Source organism: Narcine bancroftii, chromosome 9, assembly GCF_036971445.1.
Source record: "Narcine bancroftii isolate sNarBan1 chromosome 9, sNarBan1.hap1, whole genome shotgun sequence".
NCBI lineage: Eukaryota > Metazoa > Chordata > Chondrichthyes > Torpediniformes > Narcinidae > Narcine > Narcine bancroftii.
Genome location: NC_091477.1, coordinates 55,951,472 through 55,972,074, shown reverse-complemented (window position 1 = coordinate 55,972,074; position 20,603 = coordinate 55,951,472). Strand labels below are relative to the sequence as shown.

The 20,603-nt window shown below is 41.1% G+C and overlaps 1 protein-coding gene across 4 annotated transcripts in view; it reads left to right on the top strand.

Moving 5' to 3' along the window:
- shtn3 (shootin 3) overlaps window positions 1–20,603 on the top strand; it is a 151,125-nt gene that overhangs the window by 80,060 nt on the left and 50,462 nt on the right. For 3 of the 4 annotated variants that reach the window (XM_069899219.1, XM_069899218.1, XM_069899221.1), the window contains exons 6-8: window positions 1,713–1,794; window positions 4,190–4,284; window positions 17,971–18,117. In XM_069899219.1, the coding sequence (XP_069755320.1) occupies window positions 1,713–1,794; window positions 4,190–4,284; window positions 17,971–18,117 (324 nt within the window). The remainder of the gene's footprint in view (window positions 1–1,712; window positions 1,795–4,189; window positions 4,285–17,970; window positions 18,118–20,603) is intronic. The other variant, XM_069899220.1, reaches the window with a different exon arrangement.

Here is a 20,603-nt window from a genome sequence, read left to right as displayed (position 1 = left end):
TTTTTCTCCATTTGCAAATTGAGCCATGGTAGGCCTTGCAGACGGAACTCGCAGCCAGACGAAACCAGCCACAAATAGCTAATGCACTGCGGATTGGATCGTTGAATGGGCTGGTCTGTATAGGAACTTGTTCATGTTAACAAGCTGCCAGTCAGATCTTAGCCACCAACATTGTGTTCAGGTCTTTATAGGTTTAGAAAATATTACAGAAACAAAGTCCTAATATTCTGTCGCCATTCTCCATCCAGACGTCATTGACATTGACTTTCATTTGACCCTTCCCCATTCTCTCTCATTCCTTATCCTGCTCTCCACCCCCTTCCCTTCCCTCCATTCAGAGACCTATCCCCTCCCATTTTTTTCCTCTTACCTTCCCACTTACCTTCCCTCTTACCTGCTAGTCTTATGCTCCTCGCCCTGCCCCTTCCTCCTTCCTCTCCTCCCCCATGTGTTTATTTTTGACCCCTGCCTATTTTTTTGTTCACACCTTGACGAAGGGCCCAGGCCTGAAACGTTGATTACCCTTTACTTTCTATGGACGCTGTGTGACCTGCTGAATTTCTCCAGCATATTTGTGCATTGCCTCATTAGAATCGTGTTAGATGTTAAGGAGGACAGACAACAATCATTTGTGGTCCATGAACTTATTTATCCTAATATATATATATGAAAGCACCACCAGCTGCTTAAAAAGTTTATAGCAGATTTATTGAAATAAACAGAGTGCCTGAGTGTCACAAAATCATTCTAAGTGCACCATAGTAAATTTGCCTCTATTGAATAAGTTTCACTCACTGTCCACAGTTGACAGGCTTAATTTAAGTGAAATTCCTCTGTGAAACATACAGATCCAATGACTTAAGAAAGAGGTTTGTCTCCATTTAGAGTAAAACAAAAGTTTGCCGTCCTCGTGATTGAAGTAAAAACACAATGCTGGAGAAATTCAGCAGGGCGCAAACAGTGTCCTTTGTGTAGTAAAGATACAGAATTGATGGTTCAGGACTGAGCCCTTCATCAAGGTATAACCAAAATGTGGGCAGGCACCTGAATAAAATGCAGCAGAGGGAGGGCCAGGGGGAAGAGCGTGGTCCCACATATGGTAGATGGATAAGGGAGGGGGGCACAGCAGGATGCAAGGGGAGGGGCACGGTCCCACAGATGATAGGTAGATAAGGGAGGGGGGCACAGCAGCAAATGGGGGAGGGGCACGGTCCCACAGACAATAGGTAGATAAGGGAGGAGGCACAGCAGCAAGCAGGGGGAGGGGGGAATGTCTCTATGAATGGAGGGGGAAGGGGAAGGAGAGCTGGAGGAAAGGAGACAGAGGGAGATGGAGGAAGGGGGAGTGATCTAGCAGAAACCGGAGAAGTTAGTGTTAATGCCATCCTGTCGGAGAGAGCCCAGTTGGAATATTAGGTGTCGCACCTCCAACTTACGGGTGGCCTTGGTCTGGAAAGTTTTCCACTCTGCATGTTTGCCAATTATTTGCAATCGTGACTCGCAAGACAACATCCTACCATTAGAAACAGAGGTGGGTGAACATATTTAACTTGAATTTGGACAGTTTACGTTTAGATGCGGAAGTACATGTTGGAACATCAAAGATATGATGAGTTCGAACATTTACAAATTCTAACGATGAATCTCAGGATAATATATTTGCACTGGATCAAGCTAATGTCGATATGAGCTACACGTGCAATGTTTTTCAGCTGGAGAAAGAACACACTGAGATGGAAGATCTACAGAATCTGCTCACAAAACAAGCAAAAACAATCAAAAGTTTCAACAGGGGTAAGTTCAACATTCAGGTTCTCTTCTGGAGAACAATAGTTTCAAAAGCACTTGTTAAAATACCAGTTTGTTACTTGTGTTTGTTACTCTGTATGGGGACAGTCACATGTGCAATATATTACTGGGTGTATGATCCAGAGGTAGGAATCACTGGGCCTCTTCACACCGCACTGTAAAATGAAGATTCCTGGGAAATTTTCCCAGGACCCCTCCTGTGAACCTGCTGTGTGAAAATGTCAGCCTGGGAATTTTAAATGGGTCTGCGGCCCTAACTCATAGGTACGGCCACAGCCCTGGGTAATTTTCCTGGACCACCCTCTCCCTGCGGTGTGCAAAGACAAATGGCCGAGCAGGGGAAGCCTCGTGTTGTCAGCGCCTGTGTGCTGTGTCACATAGGCGATTAAAATTAAAGGATACCTCCAGGCAACAGCGGGCCACTTCAGCCTGTCGCAACAGCAGCACAATGCAGGATGACTGGCCGTCCTTGTTAACCATAATCCTTCACGCAGCTGGATTCCCCAGAGCAGTTCCAGCTGCGTGAAAGATTATGGGAAACAAAGTCGGCCATTCATCAAGCATTGTGCCACTTTCGCGATGTGCTGAAGCGTGGGTTGGGGGGGGGGAGAGAGCGGGCAGGTGAGCGACCGATCAACGGGAGAGGTGACTTACTCTTGTGAGTGCATAACACTTCATTGGTAGGGGGCAGGACCCCCCCACCCCCTTAAATTGCCAGGGAGGGCAAATTCCTGGGAATTTGGACCACAGTGCGAAACGCTCAGGATGTCCTGAATTCCCGGGAATTTCACCGGGACAAAGTGAAAATGGAGTCATTTCCCAGCACAGCAGAGTGAATTTCAATTATTTGTCATGTTAAGACTGGAGTCAAAAGCTGCTTTTGATCAAGCTCATCAAACTTCAGCTACTTTACTTATTCACTGCCCAGTGGCTCTCTAGCAATGTGACTGCCCCAAACTGTACTGAAGAGCCATTCCGTTGTATCAAAATATATTAAAAAGAATAAATGGACTGAACCAAATATCCTTGCTGTAACAGAGACCCACAACCAAATGCAACCAGTTCAGCAAACTCCTTTTCACTTATTTGGGGTCTCCAACACCATTTTGTTGATATTCCTTTTCGCTATTCAAGTGATCTCCTGGGCAGCAGGGCTCCCTGCCCTATTTAAATGCTCCTGAGAACCAGCCTTCCCACAGCAGGGATCTCAAGGCACAGGAGATTTACCACTGACAAAGTAAGCCCCTGTTAGTTTCCTCTTCCTGTTGGTATGTGCATCATCGAGACTTTAGGCAGACCTAATCCTTCACGATTAGTCTCCTAGAATAGACCCTCTGCTCTAAGTTTTGGTGTAGAAAGCAGCTGCCAGGACATAGGAAAAATCTCAGAGATGTGATCAAATCTGACGACCAACCCACGACCTCCTGTGAATGTCTCCCCAATCAATAGTGACAGGAGTGGTTGGGATGGTACAGAGAGCTTTGTGTCTCAGGAGCACACATCAGCCCTGAGAAAGCATTAGGAAGAGGACACCACCTCACCAACTAGCTGGCCTGTTGGGCAGCTGCCCATCCCACCTGGGGAGGAGACTGCAGCCCCGTTAGCACCTCAGAACTGACAGGATAGGAATGGAAGCAAGTCATTTGAAAGGTCGCAATGATGGAACATATATATTTATGAAATATGTCCCTATACTAAATTAAAATGTCCAATATTTTTCATATAAAGATGAACATATTTTGGACAATGGGATGAATCTTCAAAGGGCCTTTGGAAAATGTAAAGCAGTTTGTGTAATTTTAACATTGCTGTAAGGATCCATAGGGAATTCCAACCTCATTCCACTTACCCACCTATCACCACCCCATAATTCAAGTTCAAATTTATTGTCGCATGTATCAGAATGCAGTGTCAGAAGTTGTTTTGTGAGCAGATTGGGGGGGGGGGCACAGTTGGCGTAGCGGTTAGCACAATGCCTGTACAGCGCCAGAGATCAGGAGTGGACTGAGTTTCGAACCCTGCACTGTCTGTAAGGAGCTTGTATGCTCTCTCCGTGTCTGTGTGGGGTTTCTCCGGGGGCATCGGGTTTCCTCCCACTGTTCAAAACGTACCAGGGGTGTAGGTTAATGGGGTGTAAATTGGGTGGCACAGACCCATGGACCGAAATGGCCTGTTGTTGTGCTGAGTGTCTAAATTTAAAAAAAATTAGTAGTCATCTCGCACACAGTATGACACATAATAGAACAAGAGTTCAGAGACAAGGAGGAAGACCAGTTGGCCCAGAACAAAGCCAACCTCATTTTTAATGCCTCCACTTGTTAAAAATCTACTGGATGAATGGGGTCATAATAACTTCTCCATGTAATGTTTCCTGGCCCAGTATCTGTGATGGCAACTCAGGAATACGAAGAGCTCAGGCAACAACTGGATCTGGAACAGAGCCTGAGACAAGAGGCTGAATCCTTTGCCCATGAGGTAGGTGAACAAGGGCAGGAAAAATAAAGTCTGCCTTTCGGGATGACTGATTAGGTGGGGCTATTTAACCACTGTGGATGTTATTCATGCATGATAAGCCTACTTACCCATACAATGTTTGTTGGGCATTAGGTTAGAACCCTGCTGCTAGAAAAGTTATTTTTGAATCACTAATATAGCACTGTTTGTCAGAATCAGGTTTATTGTCATGAACACATGTCACAAAATGTGTTGTTTTGCAGCAGTAGTTTGTGCATTACAGGTGCAAAATTGGTGTACAATACAGTCCCAGTGAGGATCAAAGAAAAGGCTGGAAGTCATAGGGAGGCTTGGTTTTTGAGGAATATTGGAAATTTGGTTAGGAGAAAAAGGGAGGTGTACAAGAGGTATAAAGAGCAGGGAGCTGAGAATTTGAAGGAGGACTACAAGGAGTGTAGAAGGAATCTTAAGAAAGAAATTAGAAAGCCCAAAAAATGGCACGAAGAGGCTTTGGCAGATAGAGTAAAATTAAATCCAAAGGGTTTCTATAGGTACATTAAAAGTAAAAGATTAGTGAGGGATAAAATTGGACCCCTTGTAGATAGCGAGGGTAGGTTGAGTGAGAAGTCAGAGGAAATGGGGGAAATTTTGCATGATTTCTTTGCCTCGGTATTCACTAGGGAAAAAAAATATTGAACCAGTTGAAGTAAAGAAAAATAGTGGGGAGGTTATGAAGCATATAAGGATAACCAAGGAGATAGTGATGGCTGTGTTGAAAAAGATAAAGGTGGATAAATCTCCGGGACCAGACAAAATATTCCCAAGGACACTCAGGGAGGCTAGTGGACAGATAGTGGGGCCATTAACAGAGATATTTAGGATGTCACTGGCCACGGGGGTAGTGCCAAAGGATTGGAGGGTGGCGCATGTGGTTCCGCTGTTTAAGAAAGGGTCCAAATGTAAACCTGGGAATTTTAGGCCCATGAGTCTGACGTCTGTGGTGGGCAAGTTGATGGAAAGTGTTCTGAGGGATGGTATTTACAGATATTTGGAGGTACAGGGATTGATAGGGAGTAATCAGCATGGTTTTGTCAGGGGTAGATCATGCTTGACAAACCTGATTGAGTTTTTCGAGGGGGTTACAAAAAAGATTGATGAAGGGAAAGCTGTGGACGTTGTCTATTTAGACTTTAGTAAAGCTTTTGACAAAGTTCCTCACAGGAGGTTAGGAAAAAAGGTGGAGGCATTAGGTATAAATAAGGAGGTAGTGAAATGGATTCAGCAATGGTTGGATGGGAGGTATCAGAGAGTAGAGGTAGAAAACTCTTTGTTCAATTGGAGGCCAGTGACTAGTGGAGTTCCTCAAGGATCGGTCCTGGGTCCACTATTGTTTGTTGTATATATTAACGATCTGGAAGTAGGGGTGGAGAATTGGATAAGCAAGTTTGCGGATGATACAAAAATTGGTGGTGTTGTGGACAGTGAGGAAGATTACCGTAGATTAAAAGGTGATTTAGGAAGGCTGGAGGTGTGGGCTGAGAAATGACTGATGGAATTTAATACAGATAAGTGTGAGGTGTTACATTTTGGAAAGGCAAATCTAAATAGGTCATATGCATTAAATGGTAGGCTATTGAGATGTGCAAAGCAACAAAGGGATTTAGGAGTTGTGGTAAATAGTACCCTCAAGGCTGATATGAGATGGTGTGGTGAAGAAGGCATTTGGAATGTTGGCCTTCATAAATCGGAGTATTGAATTCAAGAGTAGGGAGGTTATGATGAAATTGTACAAGACATTGATGAGACCAAATTTGGAGTACTGTGTACAGTTTTGGTCACCAAATTATAGGAAAGATATATACAAAATAGAGTGAGTGCAGAGAAGGTTCACGAGAATGTTGACAGGATTTCAAGGTTTGAGTTATAGGGAAAGGTTGTGTAGACTGGGGCTTTTTTCTCTGGAGCGCAGAAGATTGAGGGGAGACTTGATAGAGGTGTTTAAGATTTTAAAAGGGACAGACAGAGTAAATGTGGATAGGCTTTTTCAATTAAGAGTGGGGGAGATTCAAACTAGAGGGCATGGTTTAAGATTGAAGGGGGAAAATTATAAGGGGAACATGAGGGGAAATTTCTTTACGCAAAGGGTGGTAGGGATGTGGAATGAGCTTCCGGCAGACATGGTTGAGGCGGGATCTTTCCTTACATTTAAGGAAAGACTGGATAGTTACATGGATAGGAGAGCACTGGATGGGTATGGACCGGGTGCTGGTCAGGAGGACTAGGAGGGTGGGGATTTGTTACGGCAAAAACTAGTAGGGCTGAACTGGCCTGTCTGTGCTGTAAGTGGTTATATGGTTTTATGGTTATATAGTAAATACAAATATGTAAATAAGTAATTAGTCTGAAAAAAGAAGAAAAGTGAGGTCATGTCTGTGGTTTATTGTCTGTTCAGAAATCGGATGGAGGAGAGGGAAGAAGCTACTTTTGTAACGTTGGATGTTTGTCTTCAGGCCCCTGTACCTCCTTCCTGATGATAGCCTGGGTGGTGGTGGGGGGGGGGGGGCCCTTGAATATAGAGGCTGCTTTCTTGAGATACCACCTCTTAAAGATGTCCTTAATGGAGTGAAGGCTAAATGCCCGTTATGGTGCTGTCCAAGTTTACACTCCTCTGAAGCCTTTTTCTGTCCTCTTCCACCCCAGATGTAACCACTCAGAAGGTTCTCCATGGTACACCTGTAGAAATCTGCGAGAGTCTTTGGCGGTGTACCATATCTCCTCAAACTCCAATCCAAATATCGCTGCTGGCAAGTCTTCTTCATGGTTGCATCAACATAATAGTCTCAGGATAGGTCTTCAGAGATTTTGATACCCAGGAATGTGAAGTTTACTACCCTTTCCACTGCTGACCTCTCGATGAGGACTGGCTTCTCCACAATCAGTTCCTTAGTTCCGCTAACGTTGAGTGCAAGTTTATTGCTGTGACACCACTCAACTGGATCATCGATCTCACCTCTGTACACTTTCTCGTTGCCATATGTGATTGTGTGGACAACTGTGTTGTCATTGACAAATTTGTAGATGGTATTTGAATTGTGCCTGGCCACACAGCCATGGGTGTAGAGAGTAGAGCAGTGGGCTAAGCACACATCTTTGAGGTGTGCCAATGAGAAGATGTTGTTACCGATCTGCCCTGACTGTGGTCTTCCGATGAGCAAGTCAAGATCCAGATGAAGAGGCCCAGGCTTGCTGGCCAGTACTGAAAGGATTATGTCATATTAGTTTAATCTGTACTCTTCCCCCACCATTACATCCATGTGGTTGGATCTTCCTTCAAGGGCCCAAGTGCCAATGGGCTGAATCGCCTGCGGCCCACCAGAGTATGCCATTTCTGTCGATTGCCAAATTTTTCAACCTACTTGATACAATGTTACTTACACATTCGTCACATTTTCTGTGGCTGTTCATTCGAGCTGTAGCTGTTCTCAATGGGAATATTTAATTATTCCCGTCAGAGCTGCATGCAAAGGTCTGCAAGGTGGCATTTTGTTTTACATCTTTTCAAAAAATAGAGATGTAATGAGAAATTGCAAAATTAACGTGCTGTTACTGAAACTTCAAGTTGCAAAATAGAATTGAATCAATATTATTTCAGTGCCTAATAGAAATATTATCGCAGCACATAACTGAAAAGGTATTACAATCTGTCCCCATATACCCTGTAACAACATGAGCGTACAGTAGAACAAGTGCAGTCTCACCAACACCCATCCTCCAAGCTAACACGTGTTTTAAAACGGGGATGGTGAGAGAATTTTGGAGAGATCACAGTCATAAGTGGTGTTGAGGTGTTACTGACCAACATTGTCTCTTGCTGTGTGCAGGTTTTCTCCACAATAATGATTATTTTTCAAAAGTGATTCATTGTGTATGATGTGCTTTGGGAAGTCCTGAAGTTATGATTAAGTGCTCAATAATGAAAAATTCTCTCTTGAATGGTCTGTTGTCATTTGCAGAGAAATGTGACAAAATGACTTTGATTGAACAGCACTATGTCACCATCTTGTAGCTTCATCTAGAGTATTCAAATGGAGCATAGAGCATAAATGCCTTGGTAAAATGCATGTAGACCACATCTACTGCCCTACCCTTATCAATTTATTTTGTTACTTCCTCAAAAAAGACAACTAGACTCGTGAGGCACGACTTTCCCTTCATAAAGCCATGCTGACTATCCTTGAGTAGACTGTACTTCTCCAAATGCTCATCGATCCTGGAGGTCAGTGACTAGTGGAGTTCCGCATGGATATTTTCTGGGACTCCTGGAAGTCAGTGAATAGTGGAGTTCCACATGGATATGTTTTGAGACCCCTGGAGGTCAGTGACTAGTGGAGTTCTGCATGGATATGTTCTGAGACCCTTGGAGGTCAGTGACTAGTGGAGTTCATCATGGATATGTTCTGGGACTCCTGGAGGTCAGAGACTAGTGGAGTTCCACATAGATATGTTCTGTGACCCCTGCAGGTCAGTGACTAGTGGAGTTCTGCATGGATATGTTCTAGGACCCCTGGAGATCAGTGACTAGTGGAATTCCACATGGATCCTTACAGCAATGTTCTCCTTCTTCTTCTTCTGTCTCTGCTCTAGGGTTTGTGTCTTCTTCTTCTTCTCTTCCTTGTATCAGTGTCTCTTCTGACTTTCTTTTTGGGCTGTTTGTCTCAGTTTGTTGGTTTTTTTTATGCTGTCTTGATGTTGGTCCTCTTCTTCTGGGCTGGTTATCTGTTGTGTCTCTGATTTCCTTTTTTCATTCTCACCCCTTCCGTTCCCGTTATTTTCTGTATTTTCCCACTGGGAGCCCTACTGTCGGGTTTTTCTCAGCTGTTCAAGCTGTGGAGTTCCACTCTACAGCTGGTCCCCCCTCCTGTTTGTGTTGTCTTTGTCATGCGCATCGCGCATGCGCGGTTGCGCACCTCTGTTTGGCTCCGTGAGCCATCTTTGTAGTCCTACGTTCAGTGGGTTGCAAACCTGCGGGGTTTCCACTGACCTCAGGGAGTGGGCTCCTCTTTCCACGGCGGGTCCCTGCTTTTTCGTACAGGTAAGGCTTTCACCTTGCTCTTCTGGCGTCTTTCCTTCTTCTTTTCTTCCCGTTGTTTTTGGCTTTTCTTTCTTTGGTGCCATTTCCTCCACACCTTTATTTTTTATTTGTTGTGGTTTGTGTGTCTGGGGCTTTGCTTTTTCTTTACTTTTTTCCTTCTTTTCTGGAGAGGGCTGATATTCCCCTACCGGCCACTACTCCATCACGTGACTCCTTGTGAACCTACTCCACGTCAATCTAACCCTTCCCTCCCTCACATCCATAACCCTCTATTTGCTTGCTTCTATCTGCCTATCTAGGAGTCTTTTAAATGCTCCCATTATACCAGCCTCCACCACCATCCCCAGCTATGGATTCCAGACACCCACCACTATTCAAGTAAATGAATGACCTCTTTCGTCTTAGGGTGGCATGTTTTTTTTATTATTATTTTTTAAATTTTTTTATTTTTCACACCATAAATCACATTAACCATGATACACACTTTTTCCTTTTCAAACATATACAGTGCCATTTTCTCCCCCCCCCTCCTCCCATCCCACCCTCCCTACCTCCCCCCTCCCGTCCATTTAAAGTACAAAATCTAGGATACATTAAACCAGTCAAACAATGTTGTCATTCAATAAAAATAAACAAGAAATTCCACTGAGTCAATTCTTTTCATTTCCTTCTCCTTTCGTTAATTTAGGTAGTGAATGTCCCCGGTAGGTTTTCACTATTGTGTTTCATGTAAGGCTCCCATATTTGTTCAAATATTTCAATATTATTTCTTAAACTATATGTTATTTTTTCTAATGGAATACATTTATTCATTTCTATATACCATTGTTGTATTTTCAAATTATCTTCCAAATTCCAGGTTGACATAATAAATTTTTTTGCTACGGCTAGAGCTATCTTAACAAATCTTTTTTGTGCATCCTCCAAATCAATTCCAAATTCTTTGTTTTTTATGTTACTTAGGAGGAAGATCTCTGGATTCTTTGGTATATTGTTTTCTGTAATTTTATTTAATATCTGATTGAGATCTTCCCAAAATTTTTCTACTTTCTCACATGTCCAGATTGCATGAATTGTTGTTCCCATTTCTTTTTTACATCGAAAACATTATCAGATACTGTTGGGTCCCATTTATTTAACTTTTGAGGTGTAATGTATAGCCTGTGTATCCAGTTATATTGTATCATATCTAACCTCGTATTTATTGTATTTCTCATCGTTCCAGAACATAACTTCTCCCATGTTTCCTTTTTTATCTTTATATTTAAATCTTGTTCCCATTTTTGTTTAGTTTTACCATTTGTTTCCTCATTCTCCTTTTCTTGCAGTTTAATATACATATTTGTTATAAATCTTTTGATTATCATTGTATCTGTAATCACATATTCAAAGTTACTTCCCTCTGGTAAACTCAGACTGCTTCCTAATTTGTCCTTCAAGTAGGATCTCAATTGGTAATATGCCAGCGCTGTATCTTGAGTTATATTGTATTTATCTTTCATTTGTTCAAAGGATAATAATCTATTTCCTGAAAAACAATTTTCTATTCTTTTAATCCCTTTTTTCTCCCATTCTCTAAAGGAAAGGTTATCTATTGTAAAAGGGAGTAACTTGTTTTGTGTCAATATTAGTTTTGGTAATTGATAATTTGTTTTATTTCTTTCTACATGAATCTTCTTCCAAATATTGAGTAGATGATGTAATACTGGAGAACTTCTATGTTGTACCAATTTTTCATCCCATTTATATAATATGTGTTCAGGTATCTTTTCCCGTATTTTATCTAATTCTAACCTGGTCCAATCTGGCTTTTCCCTTGTTTGATAAAAATCTGATAGGTATCTTAATTGTGCGGCTCTATAATAATTTTTGAAGTTTGGCAGTTGTAAGCCTCCTTGTTTATACCATTCTGTTAATTTATCTAGTGCTATCCTCGGTTTCCCCCCTTTCCATAAAAATTTCCTTATTATTTTCTTTAACTCCTTGAAGAATTTCTCTGTCAGTTGTATTGGCAATGCCTGAAATAGGTATAATATCCTTGGAAAAATGTTCATTTTAATACAGTTTATCCTTCCTATTAGTGTTAGTGGTAAATCTTTCCAATGCTCTAAATCGTCCTGTAATTTTTTCATTAGTGGATAATAATTGAGTTTATATAATTGGCCGAGAGTTTTATTTATTTGTACACCTAGGTATCTTATTGCTTGCATTTGCCATCTAAATGGTGATTCCTTCTTAAATTTTGAGAAATCCGCATTATTCATAGGCATTGCTTCACTTTTATTTACGTTGATCTTGTAACCCGACACTTCTCCATATTCCTTCAATTTCTTATATAATTCTTTTATTGATAGTTCTAGTTCTGTTAAGTATACTATAACATCATCCGCAAATAAACTGATTTTATATTCCTTGTCTTTTATTTTTATCCCTTTTATATTATTTTCTGTTCTTATCAATTCTGCTAGTGGTTCTATAGCTAATGCGAACAATAAAGGTGATAGTGGGCATCCCTGCCGTGTTGACCTGCTTAAGTTAAATTGCTTTGATACATATCCATTTACTGTCACTTTCGCCAATGGTCCCTTATATAATGCTTTAATCCAATTAATATACTTCTCTGGTAAACTGAATTTTTGCAATACTTTGAACAAATAATTCCATTCTACTCTGTCAAAGGCCTTCTCTGCATCTAAAGCAACTGCTACTGTTGGCGCTTTACTCCCTTCTAGTGCATGAATTAAGTTAATAAATTTACAAATATTGTCTGTTGTGCGTCTTTTTTTAATAAATCCAGTTTGGTCTAGATTTACCATTTTCGGTACATACTCTGCTAATCTGTGCTAATAGTTTAGCTATTATCTTATAATCTGTGTTAAGTAAAGATATTGGTCTATATGACGCTGGTGTGAGTGGATCTTTCCCTTGCTTTAGTATTACTGTAATTATTGCTGTTTTACATGAATCTGGTAAGCTTTGTGTTTCATCAATCATGTTGCATACATTTTTGCATACTTCCAGGAGGGGCGGAATTAATAAATCTTTAAATGTTTTATAGAATTCTATTGGGAATCCATCCTCTCCTGGTGTCTTATTATTTGGTAATTTTTTTATTATCTCTTGTATTTCTACTATTCCGAATGGCTCTGTTAATTTATTTTGTTCCTCTATTTGTAGTTTTGGTAGTTCAATTTTAGTTAGAAATTCATCTATTTTCCCTTCTTTCCCTTCGTTTTCAGTTTGGTATAATTGTTCATAGAATTCTCTAAAGTTTTCCTTGATCTCTTTTGGATTATATGTAATTTATTTGTCTTTTTTCCTTGATGCCAATACCATTTTCTTAGCTTGTTCTGTCTTAAGCTGCCATGCTAGGATTTTGTGCATTTTTTCACCTAGTTCATACTATTTCTGTTTTGTCTTCATTATATTCTTCTCCACCTTATATGTTTGTAGTGTTTCATATTTTATTTTTTTATCTGCCAATTCTCTTCTTTTAGTTGTATCTTCCTTCATTGCTAATTCTTTTTCTATATTTACTATTTCCCTTTCCAACTGCTCTGTTTCCTGATTATAGTCCTTTTTCATCTTGGTTACATAACTTATTATTTGCCCTCTAATGAATGCTTTCATTGCATCCCATAGTATAAACTTATCTTTCACTGATTTCGTATTTATTTCAAAATACATTTTAATTTGTCTTTCAATAAATTCTCTAAAATCCTGCCTTTTAAGTAACATGGGGTTTAATCTCCATCTATACATTCTTGGAGGGATGTCCTCTAACTTTATTGTCAATATTAAGGGTGAATGGTCCGATAATATTCTAGCTTTATATTCTGTTTTTATTACTCTATCTTGCATACGAGCTGATAACAAAAATAGGTCTATTCTTGAGTATGTTTTATGTCTAGCCGAGTAATATGAATATTCCTTTTCCTTTGGGTGTTGTTTCCTCCATATATCCAAAAGTTGCATTTCTTCCATCGATTTAATTATAAATTTGGTTACTTTGTTCTTTCTGTTAATTTTTTTCCCAGTTTTGTCCATATTTGAATCCAAATTCAGGTTGAAATCCCCTCCTATTAATATGTTCCCTTGCGTATCTGCTATCTTCAAAAAAATATCTTGCATAAACTTTTGATCTTCTTCGCTAGGTGAATATACATTGAGTAGATTCCAAAACTCCGAATATATCTGACATTTTATCATTACATATCTCCCTGCTGGATCTATTATTTCCTCTTCTATTTTAAATGGCACATTTTTACTAATTAATATAGCTACTCCTCTTGCTTTTGAATTATACGATGCTGCTGTTACGTGTCCTACCCAATCTCTCTTTAATTTCTTGTGCTCCAATTCAGTTAAATGTGTTTCTTGCACAAATGCTATATCAATTTTTTCTTTTTTCAGTAAATTTAGGAGTTTCTTCCTTTTAATTTGGTTATGTATTCCGTTAATATTTAAAGTCATATAGTTCAGCGTAGCCATTTTATACTTTGTTTATCTTCTCTTCCCGTTTCTCCATCATTACCTTTCCTTCTTATCCATTTCTGCTTTCTTGTTTTGAACACTTTATAAGACAACATTTCTAAAACATCAAACATTTTCCCTATTCTCCTATTTAAAACTTCTTTAACCCCAATCTCCCCTTCCCCTCCTGAGTTGTCCTTTATCCCTTGTCGGACAACCACATCTCCCCTCTCCATTTGGATTTGCGAATTCACTCGCAAACGTCAGCTGATTTTGCAGTGACCGTAACTCTTCCCCACCCAGCCCCCCCTAAATAAGGGAAATAGTAAATATAGAAAAAGAATTAGCAATGAAGGAAGATACAACTAAAAGAAGAGAATTGGCAGATAAAAAAATAAAATATGAAAATTGAAAAGATTTCAATTTTCATATGTAACAAAGGTCACTCTTTTAATTCCCTCCTTATTCCCTCTATTCCATTTCCCTCCCTTATTAATTCTTGTCTATACTCTATATATTTTCCTCTAAATACGGATACATTCATGTATGCACACTATATATATATATATATATATATATATATACACATATACCCCTTTCTTCTTTGGCTTGGCTTCGCGGACGAAGATTTATGGAGGGGGTAAAAAGTCCACGTCAGCTGCAGGCTCGTTTGTGGCTGACAAGTCCGATGCGGGACAGGCAGACACGATTGCAGCGGTTGCAGGGGAAAATTGGTTGGTTGGGGTTGGGTGTTGGGTTTTTCCTCCTTTGCCTTTTGTCAGTGAGGTGGGCTCTGCGGTCTTCTTCAAAGGAGGTTGCTGCCCGCCAAACTGTGAGGCGCCAAGATGCACGGTTTGAGGCGTTTTCAGCCCACTGGCGGTGGTCAATGTGGCAGGCACCAAGAGATTTCTTTAGGCAGTCCTTGTACCTTTTCTTTGGTGCACCTCTGTCACGGTGGCCAGTGGAGAGCTCGCCATATAACACGATCTTGGGAAGGCGATGGTCCTCCATTCTGGAGACGTGACCCATCCAGCGCAGCTGGATCTTCAGCAGCGTGGACTCGATGCTGTCGACCTCTGCCATCTCGAGTACTTCGACGTTAGGGATGTAAGCACTCCAATGGATGTTGAGGATGGAGCGGAGACAACGCTCCATCCTCAACATCCATTGGAGCGCTTACATCCCTAACGTCGAAGTATATACCCCTTTACACACATACATATAGATCGTGGTCATTTTTACTCTTATTACATGTCTTCATCTCTCTGCTTGTTTTGTAGTTGTTCTGCAAATTTCCTTGCTTCCTCTGGATCTGAGAATAGTCTTTTTCCATAAGATCGTTTTCGCTGTATTGAACTCCTTCCTCTTCTTCAGGAGTTCAAAACTTATGTGTCTTTTTAGTTCGCAGTCTTTTGTACTCTCGTTACACGTCTTCATCTCTCAGTCTATTTTGTAATTGTTCTGCAAATTTTCGTGCTTCCTCTGGATCCGAGAATAGTCTGTTTTGCTGTCCTGGAATAAATATTTTCAATACCGCTGGATGCTTTAGTATAAATTTATACCCTTTCTTCCATTAAATCGCCTTTGCTGTATTGAACTTCTTTCTCTTCTTCAGGAGTTCAAAACTTATATCTGGATAAATAAAGATTTTTCGCACTTTGTACTCCAGTGGCTTGTTGTCCTTTCTTACTTTCTCCATTGTTTTCTCCAGTACCTTTTCTCTTGTAGAATATCTTAGGAATTTTACTAAAATAGATCTTGGCTTTTGTTGTGGTTGTGGTTTAAAGGCTAATGCTCTATGTGCCCTTTCTATTTCCATTTCTTGCTGTAGTTCTGGACATCCTAAGATCCTGGGGATCCAATCTTTTATAAACTCTCTCATATTCTTGCCTTCTTCATCTTCCTTAAGGCCCACTATCTTTATGTTATTTCTTCTGTTATAATTTTCCATTATGTCTATTTTCTGAGCTAACAGCTCGTGTGTCTCTTTAACTTTTTTATTAGATTCCTCTAATTTCTTTTTTAAGTCCTCTACCTCCATTTCTACTGCTGCTTCTCGTTCTTCCACCTTGTCCATTCTTTTTCATATTTCTGATAAGGTCATATCTATTTTATTCACTTTCTCTTCTGTACTGTTTATTCTTCTTCTTAAATCACTAAATTCCTGCGCTTGCCATTCTTTAAATGACTCCATGTATTCTTTAATTAGTGAAAGTAAATCCTTTATCTTGCCTTTCCTTTCTTCTTCTATTTCACTGTACTCTTCCTCTTCCTCTTCTTCTTCCTCTGGGTTGGCCATCTGTTGTTTCTTTGTTGTCCTTTTCTTCTCTTCTTTCTTGTTTTCATTGTCTTCTATGTTCTCCTCTTGCTGCTGCTGTTCTGTAGCTGTCATTGCCGGATGTGGAGATCGACTCCCCAGCTGGTCGCCCCTCCCGTCGGTGTGTTTTTTTTGCATGCGCATCACGCATGCGCAACTCTTCGCGCATGCGCGGTTGCGCACTTTTACTCGGCTCAGCGAGCCATTTTTGTAGTCCACTTTCTACCGACCTGAGGGAGCGGGTTTCTCTCTCCACCGTGGGCCTCTTCGAACAGGTAAGGCCTTCTCCTTCTTCTTCCGTTGTCTTCTCTTCCTCTCTTCTTACCGTTGGTTTCGATTTTTCTTTTTTCGTCGCCATCTTCTTTCCACCTTTATATTCACTTTACTTTAATTTTTATTTTTGTGCCTTTGTGCTTTCCTTTATTTTTTTCGACTTTTCTGGAGAGGGCTGGAGTTCACCGTCCGGCCACTACTCCATCACGTGACTTCCCCTGGGTGGCATGTTTAATGTAGTGGTTAGTGCAATGCGATTACAGCGCCAGCGACTGGGACTTTGGTTCGAATCCCACAACATTTGTAAGAAGTTTGAACATTCTACCTATGCCTGTCCAGGTTTTCCCTGGGAGCTCCAGTTTCCTCCTATCCATTAAAAAAATGTACCAGGGTGTAGGTCAAATTGAGCGACGTGGGCTTGTGGGGTAAAATAGCCTGTTACCTGTTGCATGTCTAAATTTTTTTAAATTAAATTTAAATTTAAAAAAAAATGTAAAAGAATCTCCCTTAAACTTTCCTCCACTCACCTTAAACTGATGTTCTCTGGTAAGTGTTATTATTGCAGTAAGTGCTGGTTGTCCATCCTATCTGAGTCCCTCAAAAAACCTGAATTAGACTCATGAAGCATGATGTGCCCCTCACAAAGCAATACTCACTACTCCTGCCAAGGCAATACTGCTCTAAATGCTCATCAATCTGTTGGGTTTCTGATTTATTGTCAGAATACATGCATGACATCGCATACCACCCTCAGATACTTTTTCCTGTGGGCCAAACAGAATTACCACTTATTGGTAGTGCAAAAAAAAACTGTACATAACATGTAAACAACTGGGTAATACAAACAACAAAGTGCACAGTGAGTCCTTAAATGAGTCCCTGATTGACCTTATCGTTGAGGAATCTGATGGTGGAGGGGGTGCAGCTGCTCTTGAACCTGGTGGTGCGAGTCTTGTGGGACTGACACCTCTTTCCTGATAGTAGCAGAGCGTGTGCTGGGTGGGGTGGATCCTTGATGATCGCTGTTGCTCTCTGATGGCAGCGTTCCCCGTAGATATTCTCGATGGTGGGGAGCATTTTGCCAGTGATGTCCATTGCCTTTTGGAGGGCTTTACACTCAGGGTATTGTGTCCCCATACCAGACCGTGATGCACACTTTCCACTGCACCTCTGCAGAAATTTGCCAGGGTTTCTGGTGTCACAGCAAACCTCCGCAAGCTCCTGTGGAAGCAGAGGTGCTGATGTGCTTTCTTCAAGATGCCGTTGGTGAGTTTGGAAAACATCCTCCGAGAATCGTGACTCTCACAACTATCGTTAAAAATCCTCAATTTATAGATTTTCTCTGGGATTGATTGTAAGTGATTATTTCCCAATGAAATGGTGACCATTTCTCCTTATTCAGTTGCTGTTTATCTGACGTGGTTTCACAATGAGGACAAATGCTGGGGTAAGGGTGCATGGAGCAGAAAGGAGTGGTGTGGGAAGGAAGCCCTCTCCTCACCGCTTGGCCCCTCATCATGAGTACTTTGATTGAATCCTGACCATGTTGCAGATGCTGATAAAGCAGAAGGAGGTGAATCGACAGAGTGCAATCCTCCTGCAGCAGGTTGATCCCAGCGTACAACTGCTCAAAGCACTGGAGGAGGTGGCCACCATCACCAAGACCTTGGAGGAGGAACGGATCCACCACCAACTAAAGGTTTGACTTGCGTACCATCCACTCATGTTCCCATCACCTTCCTCCTCAAAAGGTAGCATCAGAGCTATAAATCTGGGGGTGCCTGAACCATGCCCATCTGTACCTATAGAGAACATTGAAGGGGCTAGCGTCTGTTGATTTAAACAAATTACTCAACTAGCAGCTCCTCCAATAGAACACTACAGCACAGAAACAGATCTTTCAGCCCATCTACCTGCTAAACTATCATTCTACCTTGTCCCACTGACCTGCACCCAGACCATCGCCCTCCATACCCCTCCCATCCATGTACCTATCCAATATTTTCTTAAATGTCAAAACTGAATCCGCATTCACCACTTCAGCTGGCAGCTTGTACCTCACTCTCACCCCTCTTCGCGTGAAGAATGTTCCCTTCATGATCCCTTTAACTAGTTCACCTCTCACCCTTAATCCATATCCTCTAGTTCTTGGCTCTACCCCTCGTAACACTCTAGGGGATAAGCTCCTGACCTGTTTAACCTTTTCCTGTAATTCATTTCCTTGAGTCCCACCAACATCCATTTAATTGTCCTCTTCCCTCTTTCAATGTTATTAATATATTTCCTGTAGTTAAGGGGACCAAATGCGCACACAATACTCCAAATTTGGCCTCACCGCTGTCTTACACATCTTTACCATAACATCTCAACTCCTAGACTCAATACTTTGATTTATGAAGGCCAACATGCCAAAAGCTCTTTTTATGACTCTATCTATCTTTCAGGGGATTATGTATCTGTATTCCCAGACCTGTGTTCTACTATATTTTTTCTTAGTGATCTGCTCTTACAGGGTATGTCCTACCTTGTTTCGCAGGCTCATGGGATGGAAAGGCCTGTTATCATACTGCATCTCTAAATTAAATTAAATAAATTAATGGGTTCATCTAGAATGTTTTTTCTATCATTAAGGCATTTTATTGGTGATGACAAAGTGACCCAGGGCCATTAATTTAACAACTGAGGCCAACATTAGACTGTGGGGGGTGGGGTGAAAAAACAATTTTTCTCAATTGTCATTGTTAGTCACTCAATAGAGATTTGGATCTGATGTCACCCCATCAGATGGACTGGCAGTCTTATCCACAACCTGTCCTGTTCAATGATGCGTGAACAAACATCTCCGAGTGTATCACTGGCCTGCTCTTCATCTACAAGGCATTTTCTCTGGGGCACTGCGTTGTGAGAATCCACAGTTACCATTCCCTTAAATCAATCCCTCAGTCTTTATTCCATTTCCAAAGTGCGCTTTAAAGCATTACCGCGCCCCCCGAACCCCTTCTGTGCCACCTTCTTCCTGTCAATTGTAATTCTTGAATCCTATCCTTTTCCCCAATATTCTAATTTCTAAATCCTAACCTAATCCATGAATCCTGGCATAGTTAAGGTAGCGGTTAGCGCATGCTGTTACAGGCATTGCAACAATTTTCCATGCTGCGTTGGGTGGCTAAAGTATGGAATTGAATTCATCACATTCACCATATATTCTGGCATATTAGACGACCTTCAGATAAGATGGGTCCTCAATTTTATCATGGAGTTTAATGTAGATCAGGGTGAGGTGTTACATTTTGGTAGGGCTAATCAAAATAGGACACATATAGTGAATGGTAGGGCATTGAAGAGTGTAGTAGATCAGAGAGATCTAGGCATAATGGTAACATAGTTCCCTGAAGGTGATGTCACATGTGGTGAAGAAAGCGTATGGTATGTCGGCCTTTATAAATCAGAGCATTAAGTATATGTTAAAATTCTACAAGGCACTGATGAGGCAAAATTTGGAGTTTGTGTACAGTTTTGGTCATCAAAGTATAGGAAAGATAAACAAGTTGGAGAGAGGGCAGAGATGATTTACTAGAATCTTGCCAGGGTTACAGGAAAAGATTAAATAAGTTAGGTCTTTATTCTTTGGAGTGTAAAGGTTGAGAAGGGATTTGATTAACATAGAAACATAGAAACATAGAAGATAGGAGCAGGAGTAGGTCATTCGACCCTTCGAGCCTGCTCCGCCATTCAACGAGATCATGGCTTAAAGTTCAGTACCTCGTCCCCGCCTTCTCTCCGTAACCTTTAATACCCTTATACTGAAGAAATATATCTAATTCCCTCTTAAATATATTTAATGAACCTGCCTCTACTGCCCTCTGTGGCAATGAATTCCACAGATTCAGCACCTTCTGGGTAAAGAAATTCCTCCTCATCTCGGTCTTAAATGGTTTGCCTATTATCCTCAAACCATGGCCCCGGGTTCTGGATTTTCCCATCATTGGAAACATCCCATCTGCATCCATTCTGGCCAGTCCTGCCAGAATTTTATATATCTCTATGAGATCCCCTCTCAATCTTCTAAACTCCAGCGAGTACAATCCCAATTTGCGCAATCTTTCCTCATAAGTCATTCCTGCCATTCCAGGTATCAGCCTGGTGAATCGCCTCTGCACTCCCTCCACTGCAAGAACATCCTTC